This window comes from Rhea pennata, chromosome 4 (genome assembly GCF_028389875.1).
Source record: "Rhea pennata isolate bPtePen1 chromosome 4, bPtePen1.pri, whole genome shotgun sequence".
NCBI classification, from domain to species: domain Eukaryota; kingdom Metazoa; phylum Chordata; class Aves; order Rheiformes; family Rheidae; genus Rhea; species Rhea pennata.
The window spans coordinates 27761562-27788511 of record NC_084666.1 but is presented as its reverse complement, the minus strand read 5'-3'; the positions used below and the strand labels follow the sequence as shown (position 1 = coordinate 27788511).

Here is a 26950-nt window from a genome sequence, read left to right as displayed (position 1 = left end):
TTATAGCTTCCTTTATGTTTAAATGCTTCATGGATTGAATGATGAATTTTAAAAATTAACTCTGCTTTAGTTATTATGCTGAGAATATGTTGCTAGAAGGCTTCTGTAGAGAAAAGAGGCTTAGCTTTTTGGTAATTGATTTTATTGTTGATAAATTGTTCTGATCATTGAGGACAAAAGTGCTGCATTTAAAGTAGTGGTCAGCTGTTTCTTACTTCCATTTATTTCATACAAGTGTACGCTATCAAGTTCTGCACATCATTTGGATAGAAGACACTCAGGTGTTGATCCATTTGTTTCAATTTATAGACACACTGTGAATGCATTGAAGAAAGTAACAATATTTAGGAGGTCTGTATGTCAAAGAACAAAAATGGATATGCTAAACAGGTTTAGGAATATGCTGCTGAGAACTTTTATGCTGGTATCACTTAGTTTTTAAAGACCATTGTTCAAAACTACAGTAAACTAATTCTTCAAAATATAGTTGTGTTTTCTCAACAATAAAAGGTCACAAATAAGAAGTTTCATTTTTACATTCAAAATCTGCTACATATCTAGCTGCTAGAAAGCAATCTTTTAAAATGCAGGTACTACATAGGAATATTCCTAACTTCTTAGTAAAGTACAGACTTTAAAAATTTTATATAATTGCCTTTTAAATTTCATTTTAAAATATCTTAAAATGGATTTATAATTACACTGAGGGTGTGTGGTGGTGTTTCATCTTCATTGTATTTCTGTAGCACTTAACAGGAAAGGCTGAAGAATATTTTTTCAATAAATTTTTTTAAAGATGTGGTTGCTCTTATGATGTAGCAGTAATAACAGAAAAAGCAGGTTGTGTTTAAATTTTACTGAGATCCTAAAACTGATAGTAAAACCAGGTGTTGTTTATATAATTGGCAAAACTTGACTGTTTTTGACAGCAAGCATAACTACAACGTGTGAATAGCTGAACAAGGAGAGGACCCAACAGGAGAGCTTGCTGCTCTGTACTTGCAGGGTTTATTAGAAAACCTTGTCATTCTGGCTCTGCTCTGAAAAGTAGGTACAGTTGGGGCTGGAAGGGTCTGCAGTTGTGACAGATGAGGCATTGTGGAAATTGCACCAGGCCAAATTGATGCAAAAAGCTAGAAATTCCACAAAAACCATGATACTCGTGTCAGCTTCAACATTTTAATGAATGCAGATGGAAATAGAAAGGTAGAAAAAATGTGTGCATAATGGAAACATCTGGAAGAGCTCCTGTAGCTGGGGCAATATGTACACTTTGACATGGCATGTGATGTAGGTGCAGCAGTGCTCCCTTCTAGGCTGAAAAACAGGAGGTTAGGTAAGAAACTTTTAATTTTGGCATTGCTTATCTGTTCAGTGTGCCCACATCCATATTCTTCTGTATCCTTCCAGGCCTTAGCCTATGCTCTTTCCATTTAGCTATTTATGAATGGCTTTGGTGTTTGCATGTCCCACAACACAAGCTCATGATGGTGATTTCCAAATCGCTTCTTGGGCTGCTTCCCTTCACTAGTTTGTATTGTATCAGTGTTTGGCCCCGCAGAGCTCGTTTCTGGGCCCGGCGGCCGTGCAGCACACAGGCACATCCATGCTGAAGCCGCAGCCAACCACATGTAACTGCGCTTTTCCGTGCGATGAAAGTGTAATTCCTCCTTGCTGAGCTCATTCCTCTTCATTCATTAGAAATTTACTCCATATAGTTTTCACAGCTACCTGCTGTGTTTCTGTGATTTGGCCTGATTTGATTCTCCGAACTTAAAGTTTACGCTGAAGTCAGTGAGATTCTGGATAAAGTCACAGTTTGGTCCATTTAGCTGAATCATCATATACCAGAGTCACAGTATTACCGACTTTAAGGAAATTTCATATCTCAAAATGTAGACTGTATTCCAGGGGAAAATAAAAAGGAAAACAACCTTCATAAACATACTGGTAAAACCTCTGTGGTTTTAAAGGTACCATATAGAGACCTCTTCAGCATGTAATTAAGACTAGAATCAAAAGCCCTAACAAAAAGGGTAAGTATAATGTACACACTGTATGAAGTTTTGATTTCAACAAGCAAAAAGCACATACAGAAATTCACCTTGCATAAACAGACCTACAATTTGCATCAGAAAACGTAGCTTATCTTGATAGAAAGTGTAAAAGTGAATTATAAAAGTAATGTTACTTGTCCTTCATTGGCATTAATTGAATTTCTTCCCTTGATTTCAGAAAGATCATGGGTTTTTAATGGTCATTTCAGGTTTGATTTTGGAACAATAACGTGTTTAGAGTTAGATAAGACCAGCAAATTGTAGGTATGGAAGTGATCGCTCTAATAAAGCCACTTTTTCAACAAAGCAATTGTGTATGTCAAAGCGTTTTGGTTTTAGATCTAAATCCATATCAGCCTGTGAAACATCCCTGAGTTCTGGAGCAAGCAGATAACTTCTTTGACAGCTACAATAAAATAAGAAATATTTTCTTTGTTTCTTGGGAATGCAGAAATTTCAGATTTCAGATGTTTCTGTTAATTCTGGTTTAAATGGGAACAGAAACGAGCATTAAATAAACAAGGAGAGAACTGTTAGTAACTATCTTTGTAATACTCAATCCTGAATTGTTTACCTATGCTGAAGTCTGATTCAGCTCTTTATTGGAATGATGATTTACCACCTCTGTTTCGTAAGGCTTATATTTGCTGCAGCATATGATACACAAGGTTAGTGGCCTCTGAACAAGTCTAAAAATCAGATGTGATCTGCTAGATCAAAGCTGAACAACCGATGCTTCACAAACATGAACAAGAAAATTAATGTGTTAACAGATCACAGATGTGATCAGGGTTGCTTCTGCTCTGCCTGAAATGCATAATTCTCCAATGGAAACTCTTATTCTGAACATTTTTTACTTGACATGATTGACATTTTATACTTTTCCTCTATGGTCACACAGATATAGCTAGGCAGTGATGAGTTAAAAGACAGTAATTAGACACCATTTCTAGAGAGTTGATGTGCTTGTGCTACAATGTAATTATCTTAGCTACTAATTGGTAATAATATTCAAATGCAATTAGAGTTTGCTAAGAATAAAAGCATAAAAGGAGGCAGAGCAGGCTATTTCTTAGACTGGCTCCGGTACAGGACAAGAGCTGATGTTTTTATAACATTTGGAGACTCAAAATGATCTATAAAATAATTAGGAAACAAATACCTCAAGAAGCAGAAAACATTATTATAATTCGCTCTGCACTCCAATACAGTAAGTAGAACAAAATCACCTGTTTTTTCTTTAAAAAAATAGATTTCTCATTTGTTTCTTAATTCTTTCGCTTTGCATGTATATGTTTCAGTCCCCTTTTAACTACTTGTTGAAATACAGTACTTTTCAGTGATCTCCTGCCTTATATGGGCCAAAGGGTGGATGCCCATGGAGTAAGAAGAAATATACTTCTATAACCATAGATATATTTTAAATATTTATTTTAAATGCTTTGCAGCATAAAAAAACATTTAAAGTATCTTTGTACATAACTAGTGTAACTCAGCCCTTTTGTTGATTAATGCTCTCAAGGCAGCATTAGCAACGCATCGTCAGTAGGTGGGAATTCACGAGAAGCCTATGGCAAAGGGGCAGAGTCAGTCAATGATGGGAAAGAGCAACACCTGATATAACATGGCTACAGCCCTGGGTGATTTTCCTCCAAATTTATCTCAAGAAATGAAGAAATGCAGTACAAAAGGATGGAACATCTATAGAGATGAACAAGGTGAACCAGTGGGTAACTCAAAAACGGCAACTTCTGCACTGTTCAGTGCTAGCATAAAGCACAGGTCTTGTTTTATGCATTCAAAATGAAAAAAATGAATGTTGACACAAATATTCATGTGATACTTAAAATGTGATTTTTGTGGTGTTCTAACACCCTTTCTATCACTCCTGCTATCCTTTCTTAATTATTTTGAATAGTATGGGAATATAAATGAAGCAGAAGGATTTTAATGTATCCTTCCAAGTGACTGAAGCTGCTCTTACACAAACAATTTCAGGCTGATTCCACCTATCCTGCCTGCCATCACAATGATAAGACTCAGAAACCAGGTGGAATTTTACTCAGCACAGAAGGGGTCCCAGGCTGGCTATCTAGCTGCATTGGTATCAGAGATATTGATAAAATCACTGCAGTCTCTCGGGTGACTCCATCCCAGTTTGAGGCCCTGGACTGACACAGAGAAACTGATTTGCTCAGCGTTTGGAGAACTACATGCTCCAAACATTTTACCTGTCCAGTAGTTGACCATTTCATTCATAGTTAGATGGGATGCTGCTTAAGAAAAGTCAGATTAGAATAAGATTAAAAGATCCTTATGACTGTGAAATAAATAGTTCCAAGAGCATGAAAGCCAGCAAACCCTGGTTGCCTGTAAAGCTGGCTACAGAAGGGCAGTCCTGCGTGGATTCTCTGATGACTGATAAGGATGAGGTTCACTGTGTGCCTTTCTCCCAGAAGAGATGGAGTGGATTAACAGGACCTTTGTCCTCGCCCAGCTGCCTGCTTTCATGAAACTTGTCAGAATGTAATATCACACAGATTCCTGCTCTTCCATGACCTTTCGGTTGAAGTTACCACTGGATTTGAATAGGAGGCACTTCCAGGTGGACACACATGCCTACACACACAGAGACAGTAGCAGCTCATTTCATTAGGAAACAAACTTCTAATACAAATTTCTTTAAATAATATAGTCTCACTCACAGCTTATATGAAACAGCCACACAAATTTTAAGGGGAGTTAGCTGAAATCTGTTTAGCAATGGGACCTTATGTATACTGAGCTTTAAGCCTCGTTTGTAAGGGCAGGCAAACTAACTACTAAAACACAACACTGAGGGACCTTGGTATTACGGTCGCTGTTGTTCCCCCTTATCACTTAAAGCCAGTCGAGTGACTCCAAATCCTTGGTGGGAAGAGGCTGTGCTTTTTAGCACTCCCTAACTTCTAACACCAGATGGCAATGTACACGAGTACCCCATAAATAACTGCACACTCGCCCTTCTGCTGCTAATCATCACTGCCTATTCCTTGCTGCCAAGCTATTGCTCTGAGGTGAGGAATATTTCCTTCTGCATTTTGTCTAAAGGTAGCTGAAAAGCCACAAACACGTGCTAGTTGTCTTGTATGTGTTATCATCAAGTTTTGCCTTTTAAAATTCCCTTTTGAGGCTGTATGTCTAACCTAAAAAGAGGCTTTAATTTAACTCAAATATGCCTTGCAAGCTGGTATGCCAAGTTCTTTACCAGATTAGTGGTTAAATGTGCTGACAGGAGCTCTGTGGGAGGTAAGAGTTGCTGGCTCCAGGGAAAGATATGTCAATCTGCAGTAAGTGGCTCTTCCCTCTATATGAGATATATTAGCCCGTGCTGCAAAACTTAGTGTTGAGGGCTGGAAGCTGTCTTCTCACTGTGGCTTCTAGCTCTTGACTCAGCCAAGCTTTGGTGGGTACTGTGCAAAACACCTCAGGGCTGGATTTTGTATTGGTGCTGCCTGCGGAGGGTCTCCTGATGCTTTGGAGCCTCCCAAGTGTTGGCAGGTGACTGCTCCTCTGCCCTTGTTGCCACTGCTGGGAGAGTTCTGGTGCTCAGCACACACAAATTCATTTTTGTTTTATCAATGTCGAAATCCCATAGTAGTGCCAATGAAAAGTTACTTGTAATAACAGCAACCGCATTGCATAGGTCCACAGTTCTATGTTTGTTTTGTTTAGTTTTCTTCAGACATTCCCCTACTCTTCCATTTGTTTTGCCTGACATCTTTCTCTTTCCTGCATCTTCTTATATCAGTGATCTGTGATAACTGGAGGAGTCAAAAAATAAACAAACCTAAAGAACTGGCTGCTGTTCAGAAAACACTGTCAGAATTTAATTACTTAAAACCTATGCTACTGTTAGGCCAAGGCAAAGAGTGATTTATTCTCTATCTAGGTCTTGGAAAATCATGTAGTAACAAAACTGATTGTATTTAAGTGCACTAAGATACTGAGTGCTATTCCACTGTGATCTTACTTTGCTCTCTAAACAGTTTTATCCACTGAGTTGTATTTAAATGGCTGCTATTACTTTTCTTTATGGGGAAGTGGAATGGAGTAATATTTCTTGTCCCTTGGAGGAGAGTGCTTTGGTTTTGTCTTTTACATATTGTCTTTTTTTTTCCTTCCTGAAGAAAATTCACTTGTAGAGTGGCAAGACTTGCACTCGCACTGCTTTAGTTGTCAATAATGCTTCCTCGGATCCACACTCTTTTCTGGCTTAGAACTGTATGATGCAACTGTTCTTATCCCATATGTCTAGTGCTTACATATGAAGCAGCTGGATGGCATGTAAGCTGGATACTGTGTGTATCCAGATGCTAGCTGTCTAGAAGAAAAATGTTAAAGACCAGTAAAGCTAATCTTTGCTCTTGTAATAAAAGGCAAAGGCTCCTTTATTTATCACTTAGATTCTTGTTTCAATGTCGGATGCTTGCTTTTCCTAAATGTCCACGTACTTGTAATCAGAAGAAGGATTGTAATGTGTCCATGTCATAGGTATAACAAATTACTGATGTGTGGTCTGTCTGTGAACATCTTCGGGCAATTGGTATGAAAAGCTGTTCATTGATAGCTTTTTTTAATGTAGTACATTAGACCACAGATCTGCAGAATGCATTATGTTCTATACACAGTATGCCTGCACTTTAATTACTACTTGTGATTTCATGGTCCTTCTTTCTCCTGTGCCTTTAACTGCCTCCAAGCAGTTGAACTTGTCTGGTATTCCTGGGCTGGAGGCAGATTGTTCAGGTAGGGGTTAACATCTGAAAGTTGCTTTCCCTTTTTAGTTTAGAAGATCCTAAGTATAATGGTTGGATACTATTTTTCTAAAAGTGGGTTGCTGACTGCCTTTGAGGATGTGACCTTTCTAATTGATAATAGCAGATGGATAAATGTATGCAAGCTTATACTTAGCTTGTAGACTTTATACAGAGGCTGCATAATGCATTGGTTAATGCTGGGAAGAATTTGTCCTCAGGTGGAGGATATTCAGAGCATCAGAGGAGCACTTTCTGTTGTCTCATTATCTCTAGCACATAGAAAAGTCAGTGTCATAAAAAGGAAGTAAATAGTGCAGAAGTGATCTCTAAGATGTCACAGCAATTATTGCACATATGACAGTAGCAAGTTTATGTAGTTTCAGTGACATGGGAGTAGTTTATCTGCATATATAGCAATGGAGTTGTTTAAAAAGAAAAAAAAAATTGATGCATCACCACATTGTTCTCAACTCTCCACTTCAAACCACAGACTTGAGAATATTGAACCATTTGTTTAGACACTTTTTTCCTTTCACTGCCCTACAGATACTTGGGATATCCTTGTGTGACATAATTATGAACAAAACTGTCCCAAAGTCCCCAAGTCAATACTAAATCCTGTTGGGTTTCATTCCCTGAAATAGGCGTTCAATCTTGGGGTTCATGAAACAGGTGGAGTGCAGAAGCTCTTCCTTCCTTCTTGTACCAGCATAATAGGCAGCACTCTCCTTTGCCACCACTCTCTGGGCCAAAACCAAGGGATTTTATAGGGAAGTGCTCTTGCTTTTGCTCTGTTCCTCGTTTCCCTTTGCTGTGGAGCTGTGGAGCACTGCATGTGGCAGGCTGAAGCAGCAGGGGTGTGCTGCTGGGAACTGAAGGAGGGAGTGGAGAACTGCAGTGAAAGAACTAAGATGTCCAGCAGGGGAGCTTTTTTTTTTCTTTATTTTTTCTTTTCTTTTTTTCCTCTCTCTTTTTTTTTTTTTTTTTTTTTTTTTTTTTTGACCCTTTTAGGAGGTTATATAAGAGAAGACAAGGTATGTCCTCTAAGAAGGTTCCTCAGGGCAAGCCCTTTCTCAGTCCTTTCTCTTTGTCATTTTTCACAAGAGCCTTTCTAAGGATAAATGACATTCCTAGGAATTAGGCAAATCTGTGTCATCATTGCTAGTAATGAATCTGCAGTGCAAACTGATTAGTTTGATATCTAGGTCATCTCTTCTTAAAGCCTGCCTCTAGTTGCCAAAGGCATGATGTACTTGGTCAGAAACTGCTGATTCACTTTAAAGAATCCTCTGTGTTTGTGCTAGGTGACTGCCATCTCCACTTGTAATGCAATAAGCGTGGCAGAGTCACTGCCACTGTTGGGATCAACCATGATTTCAAAAGACTTAGAGCCATATTTAGAGCTTAACCAGGCCAAACATGACCTGCCTACTGTCCAGTAATGGGACAGAGCTCTCCTGCTATACAATGCTCAGCACTGAGCCAAAGTATGACAAAATGATGTGGAATGAACAGGAATACATTCAAAAAATAAAACCTCCAAAAATACAATTAAGTAGAGGTCTGAAGAGTCTAGAAACCTTCAGGTTCATTGGCTTGTGCACATAAATCCTCTGTAGCTAAGTCCAGTGCCAATCTGCTGAATTCAAAGTCACTTAATGGGGGTGGGCATGTATGTTTTGAATGGACAGTAGTGTCTTACTACTTCCCTTCTAGAACTTTTTTTTTGCAGTTACGAAAAGTTCAGCTTGTTTAGCATGCATCAGACTTTTGTACATTTTCTGTATTTTTTAAGATACTGAAGTGTATTGTTAGTTGACACTAAAATATTCTTTATCTAAACATTTAAAATTGACTAAACAAATTAATCAATCTATTCCATTTTGAGTGGGACAATATGTGCTAGTTCTTATTTTGGTTGTTGATGCAGTGCAAATGTTGAAAAGCTATTTGTAGTTATAAGGGTAGGCACAGAAGTTGTACCCTAATCAGAAGAACCATTTGATTGGATTAATGTTTATCCTGAGTCATCCCAAATTGTATATAATGTCTGATTAAGCTGGTAAAATTGCGCAACTTGTTAATAGGAGGGTTAAAAGTAATAGCAATGAACATACAGCCTAGGAGACCACATTCGTGCTCCACAGAATTTAGGACGAGATGGAGACTTTAGACCCCACAGAAACTAGAAAAAAGACTCACAATATGGCAAATGGGTTTGATGATGTAGATAGGAGAGAACTGACTCATCAGTTGCTTGTGGCTTGCTAGCATTTCACCCGTGGTTCCCAAGTTGTGATTATGGTAGGTGATAAGCAGAGGTTGCTGGCCAGGATGCTGGTGGTTAATCTGAACCCCAAGACTGAGGAGAAGCAATTCCTCAGGAGCAGGGTATCCAATACCACTAGGGTATCTTAAGACTTAGCTGTGTGTCCTTTTCTTCAGTGGAGTAAGCAAAACTTTGGGAAACCCTGTGCAGAACTCTCCTGTGATCTGTTCCCAGATATCTGCTGTCTCCTGGGAGAATATGTTGTAATTACCAGCCAAGGAAATGTAGAAGTCAAGAAAATTGACTGCTCTTCATCTGGAGTATCTCTTAGTAGTAGCTTCTAGGAATGTACACACTTTTTCTTCTGTTTGTTTTATTTAATACAAAATTGGAAATGGCACAATTGTTCTTGTATCAGTTCAACTTTGCTACATTGCTACGTTTGCTACATACAACAGAATTCTGGCTATATCCACCGAACTGTTTCCTGAGTTGGAAACTTGGTGGGATTTGTCTCTGCTGCCCTTTCACTCCTTTGAAAATCCTGCCTCACTGAAAATGTGAATTGACTTACATATCCTTGAATGATACTTTTCATAGACACTATGAAAATATTCCTATTATAACCATTTGCTTTGGAAAGATGCATGATGCAATAGAGTTATCCTTTAAAGTTATTTCTTCAGTTTTCTTTAGACTCCTTTAAGGCTGAAAGACTGTAACATGACAACTACTGAGTTGTACTGTTTTACTTGTAGATGGTATGCTGTAATGGGCTACCAACATGTGGCAAGAGATACAGTAAGACTGATTTTTATTCTATTCAAAAAAGATCATGGGTGCTCTACATTTGTAAAGTAATAGGAATAGTGCTTTTGGTGAAGATGCTTTGTAAAAGCAGATCCGTGTCTTCTGAATGTGGTAAGGCTTTTTAAATTTTTTAATTTTTTAGAAAGCTCAAATCTAGAAGTATTCAATGGTTGAGTATCTTGCCTTCACAATGTAGCATTATGGCTACTGCAGTTCTTCAGAGTTAACAAAATTGAGAAGGAAAAACATGTTTAGATAAGGTAGTCTGTGATAAAGTTATTGCATAAATTAGTGGACATAATACAGCCAATAAACAACATTGAAAAGAATAAATGTGATGGGAAAGACCATTCTGGACCACTTGTCTATCACATTAACATCAGTCAAATTGGGGATTTTGACTTTGATCTGGGATGCTCTTCTTTGTAAGCGTCCCTTTTTGTGAAGCCTGTGCCTCTCCAAAGCGCTCCTACTGTAGAGTTCTCTGCTGGAAGTGGTTCTTCTGTATTGAAGGCTGGCACTGTCATACGAATACATGGTAGCTCTTGGGTCACTGAGGCTAGTGAACACATCTGAGCTGCTGACTTCATTTCTTATTTCGAGTGGACTAAGAAGAATGTTTCCATGGGCATCAACCTGTGTCAAGGAAGGAATTTGAATTAGATAAAATTTTCATTCAGTCCAAGTTGTCTCCCAAACAAGGAGTACCAAACAAGGAGTATCCCTTGGTCCAACTACTAAGGCAGCTCCTGTAATTGTGGTGACAACCACATTTTCTACAATGTTGACAGAAGTAAAAAGATAGTGAATACATTTTCCTGACTAGTATGGAAAGTGACTAAATGTCTTCCATTCTGACACAGTATCTTGGTCTGGGGCCTCTTAATTCAGATATAGTTACCTCATCCTCATTAAAGTAAGACTCTTCTAACTTTGCCTTTAACTTAGATCATGTTCTTTATGAAATATTGCATTTTCATGTCTGCCAGCCTGACACTCTAAGTTTTCATATACTATATGTGAAAATAAAATGTTGCTGTTTGTCAATTTTATACAGTTCTAGTGCTATGTTTTTTTTAGAAAACATATTTGTATTGATGGATTCATATGAGGAACATGTAGATATATGCGCATTTTATCAATCAGTCCTTGCAAAATACTTGTGATGTGTTTTGGAAACTTAACATATTCTGGACATAGATGTCCCTACTCCCTACAGTGCACTATTAACTCGCTCATGTGCACATGGAATAATCCATTTTACAGAGTGAAACTTTAAATGCCGCTGCATTTTCACCTGTCGGTATTGAAAACAGTTGTTTCAAGTATGTTTATCACTCACTATTTGTGCTGTTAAGAACCCAAGTAAAGAACTGGAAACTGTAACCAGTATGTACATGTCTGACACAAACAATGTATGTTACTTCTCATGTAACTGCCTTTTTTGTGCACGAATATAATTCAGTAAGAATGACAGCATAACTGACTACAAAGGGTTTACTCTTTCACTCCTCTCTAGTTCTCTACGTGTTTATGGTAAAGCCTCTTTTAGGAAGATGTTTTTGGTGTTTCAGGATGACTCCTGACTTCTCTGTGGAGACTTCCCAGATATTTAAACTTCCCAAATATTTAAACTGTATCAGAGAAAATATACACTGGAACACAGACCTCTTACATGAAACTTGGAAACCTTCGCTTTAAGGCTTGAGTACTAAGACTTCCTCTTTGTGAACTGTAGCCTTGGTTCTACCCCAAATATGTCACAACCCATACCATGGCCATCTGGGGATGCCTTAATACAAAAGAAAAATAAAATCATCTGTTGACAATATCTAGTTATGTGAAGCCTCTGAAAATCCAATGTTTTGTTCACACTCTGGCTTTTTGTCTTTGGTGAGATATAGCAGAAATGATACAGCAATCTACAGCAGGTTTGAAGTGTATTCAAGGACAAACCCCAAGCAGAACATGACAGGCAAAACTCAGTCTCCAGGGGTTGTGGAAGAGGAAAGCCAGAAGCCAGTGAAAGCTGCAGTTCTGCTTGGCAGTGTTGCTTCTTACAATGCCGAAAGGAGAAAGATTGTGTGATTGGCATACGTACAGTCTTGCAAAATAATTATTTTTAAATGAAAAACAAAGTGAAGGGGCTATCTATATAAAAGCCATTCAGAAGAGCAGTGGAGGGGGGGAAGTGTCTAGTAACTGGAGTAATAAATCATCACAGACTTTAAGAATCAGTTGTTGAACGTGACTGGTAACTTTTTTATGTGGAAATGAAAACTCATTGGGAATGGTCCAATTCCTACCATTATCTAACTGGGAAAAGCTTGTGTATTCCAGATTAGAAGCCAGCTGGTCACAGAAACAGCAGGATATTTGCAATATTTACTTGGGATATGGGCTACCAAGGTTCTAATCTTTAGGTCAAATCTTCTGATTTAAGTAAAAGGAAGATCTAAACTTGGGTTCTCTACTTTTCAGCGGACTGCCTTAACTATGGGACTACTTGTTAGTCTTAGGTTCTGATATTTTCTGGGGAGCGGGAGGAAGGTTGGAAGGTCTCAGATCTGTCTACATGTAAAACGAGAAATTCTTTTAAGCGCTCAGAAGTTTTGATAGGTCAACTTTTTCTTCTTAGTTTTACTGAATGGTAAGCTGTCTATGATTTAATATTTAAATTGATTGACTTTAGTATTATAATAGTAGTAATAGTACAAGCATCATTAAGCAGTTGTTATGTCTTCTCTTTTTGTAAAGACTGCTTATAAACACTTATAAAATACATTATAAATATATTATAAATACTTACAATCTAAATTGATTCATGGGGATGTTTCTTCAACTAATGTGCACTGATGGTTTAATGCAAGCCAAGTAGCATATGAATTCCTATTTGAAGTGTTATGAATTATCCTCTTACATTATTAATTGAGATTTTAAATCATTTTAGGTGCCATGATACGTATACATTATGAAGCAACTCAGTCTTTGGAGTTTTTACAATTCAGATCAAAAGGCCTTACATTCATCTTTAAACTAGTGAAGAGAAATGTAAAAGCTCTCGTAATGTACTTTTTGGTCAAATTCTCCGCTTGTCTGACAGGAAGCTAGACTAGTAGTTAACTTCCAGTGTCTATAAAAATTCTTTCAGAATTTATTGAAGTTCACTCCAAAATATTGTTAAAAGTTGTGCTGCCAAAGATTTACTACTGAAATGTAGGAATTGTACAAATTCCTGTAGAAATCTGGGAATAGTGCAGATTCTTAAGAGATCTCCAAAAGAAACTTGTTTGCGCAGTTGTTATTAGTTTTGTTTATGTTAATATTGGAAGAAGTTTATAGCAAATATTTGCACAATAAAAGTTTGTAAATTTTCTGTCTTTAAAAATCTTTTCTCCATTGCTTAATGCAAGCTAAACCTGTTGATCCTGTACTGGAGGAAGCATGTGCATTGCAAGCAGCCAACAGGTTTTGACTCTTTCCAGTCTGTCTTTCAGTGTTGAGACATTTTACCCACATCAGACATGTACTTCAGGAGAGCAGTCTTGTATACTACCCATTCAATCTCTCAATACTGTCAGATGATCTCTAATTGGAATGCTGTTTGGTATACTGCTGTTCTTGAGCATTTTCAGTTTAGATGGATTGTACCTTAAATCTTAGTCAGAGATTTTACAAGATGCTGTTTTCTGAAAATTGTGCTGCTTTAAGAAGTCTCAAGTTTCCTCTCTATGTAACATAGGAGCACCTAAAATCATTAGCTGTGTTTAGAATAAAGGCTGCAAAAAGAAATAAGCTTCAGATCTTGTTTTCTGAGCATATAACTATGCCTTTAGACAGGTGTAAAAAAAAAAAAACACCTTCCTGAAGTACCTGTGACATTTGCATATGTAACACAAATTTACACAAATTTAGATCTGTGTTACTGTGTAGGTTCAGACTGTGTAGAAATGCAACAGTGCCATTTGCTGGTGAGAGCCAGAAGGAGAAAGGCTGTACCAGAGACAGAAGAATAAAATTGCCAGCTAGGATATAGATGACTTTCCCTAAATCATACTACATATACCGTTTGAACTGAACACGCTTTCAGATGAAAGCAGGATTTCTTCTTTAACAGATAATCTAAATGTAAAAGACTGTGTACAAAGTATTTTTTTTTCCTAAAGTTATAGAAAGGTGAAGTATTTCTATTTTGTTGGCCTTTTGATCCTAAGATGAAGAACATTAAGATGGCAAAACTGATTAGCTAGTCATCTAGTGTAATTATCAAATTTTAAATATTCTTCAGATGTGTGTATGTAGTGATACTTCTTGTAATGAAAATTGCATCTGTATTGAGCTGATAGCTCATTCTTTGTTTTCACTGGAGCTACCTAAAACCTAAATCTACAAAGGGTACATATAAGTGAATCTTCATCAGTGATAGAAAAGCCTTGATGTGTGCTCAATAAAGGGTTATAAAAATAAATAAATATCTGGCTTGTATGTTTACTTAACAAATGATGAGTTTCTTGCTTAGTAGCATGTAAATGATACTCTAAGTGTAAAATAGTTCAAGTGATAAATGAACAGTATCATTTTGACTGCATGAAAAGCAGACAGTCAGCTCCACAGGAAGAACCTGGCAGCATTCACTGACAGAAGATTGGCCTCAAATGCTCAAATGTTCAGTTCTGTCTGCCCTAACCACTGGGCAGATAGATAAACTTCTGTTTTGATCCAATGCAAAAAAAAAAAAAAAAAAAAAAAAAAAAAAAAAAAAAAAAAAAAGGTCTTTCTCCAAAGATGAAAGCATGAGGAGCCTGTTATACTCATACAAGCTGTCCTGTGGGAACAAATGTGCTAAAGATGTCACAATCTAGTCTTCAAAGAAACAAGTTATGTTCCACAGGATAAGCTTATTCAGGTGTGGGTTGACTTGGGGGAGCCTGAGCTGGCTGTGCTACTGGCTCCAACCCTTTTCTCCTTCCAGTAGCCACTGCACTGAAAAATGATGTGTTTTCCTTGGAGCCCATGTATAATCTCTGACCTTCCATACCAGATGTTCTGCAATTCACAGAAGGCCTGGAGAGAAGGTATGAAGCTGTGCAGAACTAGGGAGCAAGAAACAATCTGCCATGTAGCTTGCATGGCAACTTGGTGAGCCTTTGGTGGCTCAGCTCCTTTTCTACTTGCCTTGTGATTGCATGCTACCCATTTCCTGTGCTTAAGGGACATCTTTTGTGTAATGATTATTCACATTAAATTTGTCTGGGGAAACATCCAGCTGCACAGAGGGATCATCTAAATATTTTTTTGCTGGGTGGTTTGTTCAAGTTATCTGTAATTATGATGGTTTCCTCAATGACATTTCATTCTAACAAATAGACGACAAGGAGATATAAGTGGTCTTTGCTTTATTCGGAGAAACAGAAAGCTTGTTTAGTACAAATTACTAGTTTTCAGGTATTAAGTTAAAATGACACAAACTATTAGACTGGAGAGGCCTTATTTCCACCTTCTTGACGTTGTAGAGCAAAAAACAGCCATGTGAGACAGCAGTATACCAGTTCCAATTGGTCTTCCCTACACTGTGTTAATGCCACAGTCAGAGTCTTGCTTTTGTAGTGGTTTTGTTACTTGATGAAGAAAGAGGAATTCTTTTTGTTGGGGGTATATGTCAGGTAAAAATTAACAGTATTCTTCACCTGGCACAAAGAGAAGAAGCACTGTTACATATCATTTCATGGTTATAGATCCTTATATGGATACATGATATGGGTCAAGTGAATAAAAAGGAAGTCAGTATCCTGTAGCTGTATGTATCTGTGCTTCTATGCTCTGAAAGAGCTTTCACCTACACTGGCACAGGTCATCATAGTACAAGTGAAAAATGAGAAAAGAGGGAAAGGGTGTGGTAGCTGTCTTCATTAGGGATCACATAAGTTTACTGTGTCCCACTGTTCTGATCATGTGCATTCTTTCTTTTAAAGACAGAAAATGCCATCAGCATTTTCCATGCTGAATCAAATGAATACCTACAAGGTCATGCATGAACTGCATCTCCATTACGGTAACAAAATCCATTGGTACCCATTTAGTCATGTCTATCATAAACCTGTATTATACAGAGAGCAGTCTGCTAACTTAAACCATTCTCAGTATCAGAATGGAAAAGCAGTCTAAGCGTGAACAACTAGAAATGGTAAAAATTCTGTATGCTTTGCATTCATTGTCAGAAAAATTCTGGTGTGTTTATGTGCTGCTCTGAAAAGTTCATGTGCTCATATAAATATATTCCAGCCCAATTTGAATGCTGTTGTCAGTGTAATCTCTTTACCAGTTTAAGATTTAGACAAAACCTTTTAATTATGAGTTAGGGTTTTTGTGATTCAAACCAAGAAACCAAATGCATAGGAAAAAGAGCTTACCTGCACTCTGACTCTGATCCGCTACTCAGATCAATGCGTTGGGGCCCATGTAGTAAAGGCTGACCATTGAAGAAGTGTTGTTTCATTCTTCATGAATCCTTGTTTTGCTTCTTTTCACCTAGGTTTGGTTAACTCAGGATCTGTTGAGGTGGCGGGTGCCAGTTTGGGTTTTCCTCCTTCCCCATCTCCCATAAAAATGGATGGACAGCATTGGCACACCACAGGCCATAACGGGGTAGCTTATCTCCTCAGCTCTACAGAGGAAAACACTTTGTGGGACCTTGGAGACTGCTGCAAGCTTAGACTGAATTTGCGCATCCACTGCATCCATTTAGTAAAGCATGTCTTACATTTGGACAGGAAGCAAATGCAAGTAAGGCTTTCTAATGGGCTTATGGTTTCAATGGAATGGACAGCAGAATCACTCCGTTAATGCCTTGCTGTATTAGTGTGGCTGCTGGGACACACAGCCTCTGAATGGACACACAACTCTAGCATCAATAATATCACATAGCTTCTGAAATGCATGTTCTGACATGTGTGTGAAATTGCATCCATTGATACTAATAGCTAACCAACTAGAATTTTATGTGCTGACTTCATTTTTCAAGCTCAACTAATATCTCAGATTTTGTTCAGAAATGATCCTCTTGGGCCAAAACAGTGCAGAGCTTCATAAGGTAGATTGGGTAAGATCTTACTAATACTTGGATGGAATATACTGCAAGAAAAGCAGGGAGCAACAAAAATGGTTTTTTGGCTCACTAAATTACACTTTTTTGCTTTGAGTCAGGCTGGGACAAATAAGCCTGGAGTAAGTTTACAGATGTTTGCAAGTGCTCGGCGACATACTGCTAAGTTAAACTTCTCCCTCGAAAAAATATTTTTAGTATCACTTTCTAGAGTTTTAGGCTGGCTTAGCTGATCGATTAATCTTGCAAATTTCACTTGGCAGATGTGGGGAATGTTAAAAGATGGTGCTCTGGACTCTTTTGAGGGGAAGTAGCAGTGGTTTGTTTGAATTTAGTCTGAGGATAACTCCTAACATTTGTGAACTTTGCTGCAACCTAGCAGCATCCTCCTTGCTTTTGTGAAAGTTTGACTGTGTGGGCCAAACCACAAGGCCCAATTAAGCCAACAGTATCTTTCTTGTTTTGTTTGGGTTTTTTTGGTGAGGTTCTTATGTATAAAGAGGATCTATATAATAAAAGCTTATTATATAGCTATATATGTAGCTGTTGTTATTCTAATACAGAAGTGGTATACAGCTGAGAAAGTCCACCCTTAAAGTGAGATAGTAAATAATTAATTTCCTTGTACACCTTGTATTACTTCTGTGCTATGAATGTTTACTTGTCCTGAATACTTGTTTGCATTTTCTGCAATTTCTTATAGTTTTTTTATTTGAAGATTGGACAAATCATACGTTGCTGTAATCTTCTTAAATATTAACTTTCTCTAGAAAAGTTTTAAATACATTTGCATATGTGTTCAACTGCATGCCTCCCTCCCTCATACACATCAACATTGTCAACATTGCCATTTCAAAAATGTCTGAAAAGTTAGCTTGAATATTTTACCTGGACTCTATTTGTTTCCAGTCTGCCCTTCTTGCCTGTAGCATGTCCTGCCTTTTCTGCTGCCTTTTTTTGACGCTGGGGTCCTTTCCCAAAGAATATATAGTTTACAAAGGCATATTCCAGCAAGGCCAGGAACACAAACACAAAGCATCCCATCAGGTAAATATCAATTGCCTTGACGTAGGGTATCTTTGGCAATGTTTCCCTGAGATGGGTGCTGATTGTGGTCATGGTCAGCACAGTTGTGATTCCTGAAAAAAGAAAAAATGAACATTGACTAAAAAGACAGTGAAGGAGATCTGAGTGTGAAAGGCGTAATGATAACATTGGTTGGCTACCATGTCTTTCTAATGCAGGTGGCTTAATTACAGGATTAGATTCTTAACAGCTAAAGAAATACATTTCCTAGAACTAGAAAGGGAAATATTACTGGTAGTAGTTTACTGGAATATCACTTATCCTAGGTAGTACAAACAAGTAATCCAAGGTGTTAGTGACACAGAACACAGTGCATCTATGCCCAAATGTCTTGCCTTCTTAGCAGTATATTACACAGTTAGATCTGCGGACCTGCTGACAGCATCTTCCTTATTCGATGTTCCTCTATAATATAGGGTATATGAAATTGCCTACAAGTGTCTAGGGATCTCTAGCTGCTATCTCAGTACATATTGCCTCAACTGCTATAAGGAACATGTAACTTACAGAGACATTTTGCTGTTAGCTGATTTGATTAGCATAGAAAGATTGGAATAACCAATTCTCATAATTCTCAACAACTTTCCTTAGAATAGCAGGATTGCTTGACTCATACAGTGGATTGCATTGTCCTGAGGAACTGAAATAAGTATCTAGTTGAAGTTTTGATGAAAAATGAAGGACTGAAGGCAGAAAGGGAAGCTTTGTGATTTTAGTCACCGGTGAACAGAAAGTGACACATTTGTGCAGAAACAGCTTTGTCCTACTAAAGGGATGTTCTGTGAAGTGAAACACTCCCATCTCATCCTATTATTCATCACTGTTCAATTCATTTTTATCTTATTCTAGCTGGATGAAATTATTTTCTAGTCTGCTCTAACCACAAGTCATTAGTATATCTAATAGCTCTACGCACACGTATAATGAGTTGAATTTAAAGAGAGGTGGGATAAAATGTTTTTCTGCCATTAAGTTTTGAAAAGCAGATTTGTCTTAAAGCATATATGGTGGCAGAGGATCTTGATTGTTACAGTAAGTTGTAGCAAGTAACATGGTGTGGGAAATAAGCAAGCATATGTGTAAAACAGGTTTATTTGCTGTAAATTGGTATATTTCAATTGTCAGTAGGATCATGTGTATTTATTTCATCTGGCCTGAGGTGATTCCTTTTAACATCAAAATTGTTGATATGGCACAATATGGAGACTTTAGATACTTGAATTAGACCTTCATGCTTCAGTTTAGAAGCAACATACTGATGGCCTGATCCAAAGGCCATTATGGCAATTGGAACTCTGTCAGGATCTCTTGGTGTAGGCAAGGTGACATTTGTAGGAAGATCTGCACTGCTAGGCAGACTACTAAATGATGTATTATTGGTCAGAACAAGCCTGATGATAACTCTGCCTAATCTAAAAAATTGGGCATTGTGTTGTGACATGACTTGGGGAAGAATCAACCAAACGTGGATATGATAATAAGTATTATTGACTAAGTATTATTTGTAAGGCACAGGCTAGCGGGAAGACCACTTAATATTTCTGAAATCAGTCATATGGAAGTGGTGCTAGTATGTTTAAATACAAGAAATATCCATGTATACCAGGGATTTTGAAAATAAGTTACCTAGAGCAACTCTAGCTGCAGAAGCATCGTAATTGATCCAAAAAGATACCCATGAAAGAATTGTGATCAATGTGGAAGGCATATAGGTTTGCAAAATGAAGTATCCGATATTTCTTTTAAGCCGGAAACTGAGTGATAATCGAGGATATGCCCCTGAAAGAAACAAGTCATATAATGACTACTGCCTAAGAAAAGTTAGACATTGATATTTCTGCTTCAGGACTTTTTTTGAACTGGATAGTGCTTACCTGTTGTAAATTCCACTCTCTTTGATACCATCTTGTAATCAACAACAGAAAATTGTGGGAGCTCAATGTTGTTAACTCCTGTTACTGCAGACTCTCCTCCATTCCAGTAAAATTCAATATCATCAGTAGTATATCCATCTGAAACAGACACAATTTGATTTTTTTTCCTTTTTGTTTTATTACTTAGCTTAAGCAGCTGCAGAAGAAGGGGAGGGAGCTGTTGTCCTTCAGGATGGGAAAGCTGATTTCCCAAAGGCAAGTACTTGAATCAGAATTCAACCTTCTGTTGTGTGAAATTTCTTCAATATAGGAACCACTTAGCCTTCTTTGTAACCAGGGGACATGTCTGAGTAGGGAAAGCAAGAAGACTAGAAAAGAGAATTTAAGATTAAAGGTCATTTTTTAGCTACCTCTAATAATACAGCTTATAGCTCAGGCTTGATTCACTCTGTTTCCTGATAGACACATAACATGAGTAAAATTCTTAAACTATTGAGGAAGGGTAAAGTTTACTGGCACAGTAAAGCCAAGTTCAGTTCCCAGCTTTACTTATAATCTTCTATGCAGTCTATTACGAAATGCAGAGTTTGGATCTAGTGGAGATACCTGAAAGAGGATTCTAGAAGAATTTAGGTGCCTGCACTATTACCTGATTATGTCTATCTGAGCTGTAGTTATCCCTCTGATATCTGTGCAGCACTTTGTATTTTAATTAGACCATGCCATCTTTGATCTTCTGTTATCACAGAAGTATTTTCTATCCACTTAAAACTAGCACGTTTCCTCTCTTTTAAGTGATTTTGATTATTTATAGTTTAATTTAGAATTAACGTGATTTCTAGCATAGGAAATGTTAACATTTACAAACGTATATTGATTAAAATCAAAAGTGACTGAGTTTCAAAATCTCAGAGTTGAATCTTTTTGAACTAATATTAAAAGTGGTTTCAGTTTAGTGCATATTACTACTTGCTGCTTAAATCCTCTAGAGGGGAGAGCAACATCTCATCTATTTTTAGGCTTTCCTTAAAGTGTTAGATTTAATCAGGTTTAAATCATATAACATAGATCAAAAAGAAATGTGTTTGAACTCAAAGCTTTAGAAAATTTGACGGTAGTTTTGCCAAGTGAACAAACTGCAGCATCAGAAGCCTCTATAAAGTTAAGAATTTATCTTTTTATATATACTAGTAATGATTTTTCTAGCTAGGGAAATTAGACTTGAAATGTCTTTTCTTATGGTAGTGTCTTGTAATAGCCTCATATCGGGAAGGCTGACCACATGCAAAATGAGTCTGTAGTTTCCCTCATGACAACCAGAGCTTTCACAACTTGTTCCCTGATTCAATGGGTTGCTTAGAAATTCCGTGGTTACTGAATAATTCTTTCAATATAAGTATATAGTAATGGGTTGAATAAGGTTAAGTGTTTACATATCTTATTTGTGAACTGCTCAGCATCATGGTTTGCTAGCCATCAGAATTGTTCCTGAAACTGTATTAAATTATGTAACATGGATCATTGCTGTTTGCCTAAACTTCTGTGCTTCTGTACTTATGCTTATGTATTTGAAACAAATTGTCTCAGGGCTGTTATGCAAGGCTCTGTGAATGGTTGGCTTTCCTTCCTTTCAAGAAGGAGCCAACAGCTTCTCATACTAAAGGTCAAGACAACCACTTCATACTGGGACTTTAGTAACTGTTTTAAAGACATGGCATGCTAATCGTGGCCAAAATGCTTTGTACCACATGAGCCACATGTATGGTGTCATACAGCACGATGCAAGATGAAAATGAAGACTGCTAAGTCTGTTCAAAATGCCAAGGCTAAGATTATCAGGGAAGTGTAAACTTCATTTTCTTGTAAATTTGTATTATGAAAATAACTCTCTCTCCTGAACTTTTTCCTCCTTTTTTTTTTTAGAAAAAATGCAGCAAAATGGAGGAAATGTCAGCTATTATGTCATATTGAAAGGGTATTGATTATCTGCAGGTTTGGTACCATGCAGACATCCTCTATGAGAGGTTAACAGTCATAGCTTTTTCTGTCTTAGAAGCTGGTATTAAGAAGAGGAAACGTGCTGGCACTATCCAAAATTTTCACAGATACTTGAGGTGAAGATTGAGACATGAGAATCCTGGATTCTGCTTCAGGGTCTGGAAGAAAACAGTGAACCTAATTCTTCTTCATTGTCATCAGCTATAACCCTTTGCACCCTGCTCTCTGCCAATTTTTGATCCTGTTGCTTCAGTTGTTGCATGCTGGTACCAAGGACAGAGACAGGAACATTGTTCAGCAACTCATGACTTCATTTCCTCCCTCTCAACAGTACTGGCAGAACAGCCTCTGCCAGTATCTCCACAGTTCTTCTCCCCTCTTGAGAAAAGTGGGATGGTTTGAATTCCCTGTTCAGGCAATGTGTCTCTACCTCAGCTCTTTGTCTTTACCCTCCTCTCTTTCAAATGGTCCAACTCCCTTCTACTCTGTCTCACTTCTGGTCTTATGCCCATTGTAGAGTGGGCTCTTCAGACTCATACAGTGGTCCAGCAGGTCTGAGAGCTTCCTCCACTACACAGCCAAAGAAAATACAATCCTTTCAACACAGGCTGGGTGCATTTCTGCAGATGTACAACATAAAGTATTGCTGCAGCGGTACATAAAATTCTGTTCCCTGAAGGTGAATTCCTGTAGATTTAGCTGGACCTTTGGAAAAACAGATTGCGAGGATTTTGTAATATGGGCAAGATAAATTGCACTTTTCTTTGGTTTCAGTCTTGGAAATGTTTCTGTGACTTTGACTAAGTTGTCTTGTTTAAGAACAAAAAGTCACCCAACCCCTTAAAAAAAATGTTACATAAAAAGTCCACCAGCCAAAAGCTAGTCCCTTGCATGGAAGACTTCAGCTAATGAAAAATAATGCTTCTGTCAGGTGGCCATTAACCTTTTCAACCTCAAAGACTTAAAAATACTACAAAAAATGTATCTGGTATGAGCTACAGCTATCTCTAACGTGCTGATTTGTTCTTTGAATTTATCTCTAGGTAAAGATGGAAAATTATGAGAAATGGAAAACGATATTTCTTTCAACCATAAGCACTGAGTCATTAGCTCTGTAACTGAGCAGCAACATCTTTGTGCATTTTTGTATAGATAGTAACCTTAATATGATCAAATTTCCTTGAAAGTAATTGCAATAACTATTGAATAACTATGCATACTTTCCTAGACATTCCATTTCCTGATGTGATAGAAATTTTGCTGTGTGGTGCCTTTCATTATGTGCTTAGCACACTTCGCTGGGAATATGAGAGGCATTGCATTCATGGCTGAAGATGACTCACATGTGCAGGGCTTGAAAGCCCTAATATTCTATAGGCATTGAGATTGCTTTTTACTTTCCAAACTAGCAGACTTTAAAGGAACACAATTGGGCGCAATTTAAAGAGTAGAACTGATCGGCAGCTCAGAATAGAGTTAGAGAATTGATAACTCCTGCTATTAAACTGTAGAGGCTCTTGAAGCAAGGTGCTTTAGTGATGTAAAGTAAGAAATGTCTAGCATGGAGAAGCACTGGCCTCAGGCTATCAGGTAATGATAAATGTTCATTTCTGGCAGTGTACACCCTTAACCTTTACAAGTGAAGAAAAGCTATCTGAATGGTACAAAAAGAGAGTCTAGTCTGTGCAGTGGCCAGCTCTAACATACTGATTTGTTCACTGAACTTATCTGTACTGCTCAGGTATTCCTTCAGCAGCAGATTTTTTTTCTATGTGTTTCTTTTCCTCTACAAATATATCCATGTCACTGTTTTAAAAGGGATGTCTCCACTCTAGGATAGAGAAAGTGATACTTGCAGCTGGATAATATTTATGGTGATGTCAGAACACAAATTTGGTGGAAGCAAAATACTGAGAATCTGAAATATTTCTAGTATGTTCACCAAAACTGTCAAGAATCGTTGCATTTAATTATTATCTCACTTTAACTTCAGAAGTATAGAACTAATTTTAAGTTAGTAACACTTAACTAGTATTGTCAAATCAGGTAATTCAGTTATGCTTGGTCCCTAAAAACCACCTGCTCCGAGAGGGACTCGCCTCTGGTCTAGCTTCAGCCTAGTCCTGCGAAAGGCAGCAGGGCTCCGCGAGCAGGCAGGGCCGACGGAGCTGCGCTGCCTCCCGCCCGCGGGACACGTTTGCTCTGGCCGCGGCAAGGCGTGCGCTGGGGGGCGCCCGCGGCCCGCGGCCCCGGCCCCGGCCCCGGCCCCGGCCCCGGCCCCGGCCCCGGCCCCGGCCGCGCCGCCCGCAGCTCGGCGCCGGGAGCCTGGGCTACCTAAAGGGTTACTCCTGCTGCTGCCTCCTGTCGTGGCTACTTTAGGTTTACGTTACAGGACAGTCGGATTTCAGAATGCCAATGTGTGCTAAGCAGCTTCACCTATGCAACTGTATTGAACTGCTGGATTTCATACAGGGGATTCGCTGGGATTTAAGCAAATTTCCTCGCATTTCTAGAGTGACCATGGCCCAATTGCTGTGCTGACATCCCGAGCAGTCTAGACCACTTAAACAATTAAACTCAGGATTTCTGTGTGTGCTTTTGTTGACCTATGTAATAAGAGATTGCTAAGCTTTTTTTTTTTTTTTTAATTTATTAATAAAGATTCCATGCAAACAATTTGATGTATTGAAGCCTTTGTTTACTTGCTGCATTTTTTTCCAGCTTCAAAATCATTAAAATACATTTTATCACTCAGCTCCAGATATTTAACTTCAGCTCCATAGAGAAAAAAAAAATCTAGGAACGATGATACATACAATCCTTGATGTGTCGACAGTTCGTTTTCCTACTTCTACACCAGCAGCTAAAAGATTAATTGAAAACAATTATAGGCAGAAGTACCACAGATCAAAAAAGTAACTAGATTCAAGCTGAGGGAAAAAATGGATTTTCCCAGAGGGGAAAAATATTTTAGTCTTGCTGACATTGTGATATAGCAGAGGTTAACAGTGTTAGCTATTGCCATCAGATTGCTCTATTTTCCCCTGCAGCCCTTACCATCTCAAGTACCTCTGGGATAAATAAAGACCCACTTTACATTAATTTTGCAAATAAAGTCATAGTTCTACTATTACTACTACATATTCTACTACTGTGATGTACAAATGGGGTCTTGTTTTCAGCGTGATGCTCCAGCACAGGCACTTCAAAAACACCCAGCAACAGGGTCTCTGCCTTAGAAATCTGAGTCTAAATAGAACAGGCATCTCAAAAGTATATTTCAGATGCTGAGGCCCAGACAAACAAAATTGCCCCAAATCATCCACCTTATATGAGGATGTGAGCCTGAAACCCAACCATTCTCTATCATTACTGGGTCATCCCTTTCCTAACAACTTGGTCTTTGTTGCTGAATGTATTTTTATAGTATCTGTTTTCTTGTTTCAAATATTTATCATTTCTATGACTATATTCAAACAAGAAGATAAAGTATCTCTCCAGTACACCACTGAAGTGGTCCCACACAGTGATAAATCAATTGTACTACACAGTAATCCCAGCATGTGACCAGAGCACCACAGCTCTGAAGACCTGGTTTGAAAAGCAATGTCACTAGTTAACATTGAAGTGGTCAGATCACTTGAAATGGCTTCCTGCCAGCTTTGTTTTTTACGGATGTGATCTTTTTTTCAGTGAGGAATACAGGCTGAACTGAAGGAAGGCAGCCTTTCCCTTTCTATAGGCAGCTAGTATATTTTAACTGGGGATATGAATCAGAATTTAGCCTAAGCAACATTGACCCAAAAGGATACTGTTGCAGTATTACAAATTATCAGTTATTTAAGAAGGTTTCTCAAATAAGAAGAAATTTAACATACGGGCAATCTGTTCCATCCCAGTTGGAGACATCACTTCCTATCCATTAAAAGCAGAAAATAAATGTTATTACAGCATAAAGTCACTCTTGCAACACCTTAATCTAGTTCAGGGAGTGAATTGTAACCTTGGATCTTATTGTGCTAACATCTTTAACGTTGGTTCATTGTTACTTGTTACCTTTCTTGCCTCTCTAACTTTTAAAATTTCATTTGCCACTGAGACTTGATACAAGGTTGGAAGCTCTTTGTGAGAGGGACTGTTTATCTTTGCTTAGTATCTCTTTAATGACTAATACAACAGGACTTCTCAATATTGCTCTAGTCTTAATAGACGGAAACATTATAATAGAGTCTCTGTAGGTTTCTGAAAAAGTCACAGAAGTAGCCAAACTTGTACGGAAAACGCTTTACCAGTCCACTTGTTTCCTTCTCCTGGATTATGCCAGTTACCTCAGAGGACTTATTCAGTCTAAAATAAATATTATGTAGTGCTCAATCAGAAATACACATAACATATTTTATCTGGTAGGATTTTCATGTGCAAGAATACCTACTACAGGGTATACTGGTATTAATTTTTTCCTCTTTACTACTAAGAGTTTCATTCTCATTAGCTATAAACAAACAAATGAAGGAGTTACTAGGAAAGAAATGGAGAGCAAATGAAAAATTCCTTGCTTGTTTTCTTACACTTTCAAATCTATGTTGTGCCATATATTGAGCATTACTTGCAGTTTTCTTTCTCAAAAATTTGAGTACTAGATGGGTTCCAAAGAGGAGCCATCAAGCCGATCACAGACAGATCTGCTTCCATTTAAGGAAGGATTGACTCAGTCATGATTCTTCAGCCTGAAAGTAAGGTGATTTAGGGAATGTTATGACAGAAACCTATAAAATCTTAAGTTAAAATAGAGAATTTGAATAGGGAATGATTATTAGTGATACCTTACACTACCAGACCAAGAGGGTGACAAATGGTGTTGTGTAGTGACTGTAAGAAATAAAAGGGAAACACAGTATGTAGATAAATTGCAAAATTCATTGCACAAAGTGATGTTGGTGTCAAATGTACATTTG

The 26950-nt window shown here is 37.9% G+C and overlaps 1 protein-coding gene across 1 annotated transcript in view; it reads right to left on the bottom strand.

Moving 5' to 3' along the window:
• Nucleotides 1-10223: 10223 nt before the first annotated feature.
• The window catches only part of GABRB1 (gamma-aminobutyric acid type A receptor subunit beta1), a 136112-nt gene continuing 119385 nt past the window's right edge, over nt 10224-26950 (bottom strand). The window contains exons 6-9 of the mRNA XM_062575514.1: nt 19998-20135; nt 19750-19902; nt 17926-18176; nt 10224-10571 (exon numbers count right to left, since the gene is read on the bottom strand). Coding sequence (XP_062431498.1) covers nt 10224-10571; nt 17926-18176; nt 19750-19902; nt 19998-20135 — 890 coding nt within the window. The remainder of the gene's footprint in view (nt 10572-17925; nt 18177-19749; nt 19903-19997; nt 20136-26950) is intronic.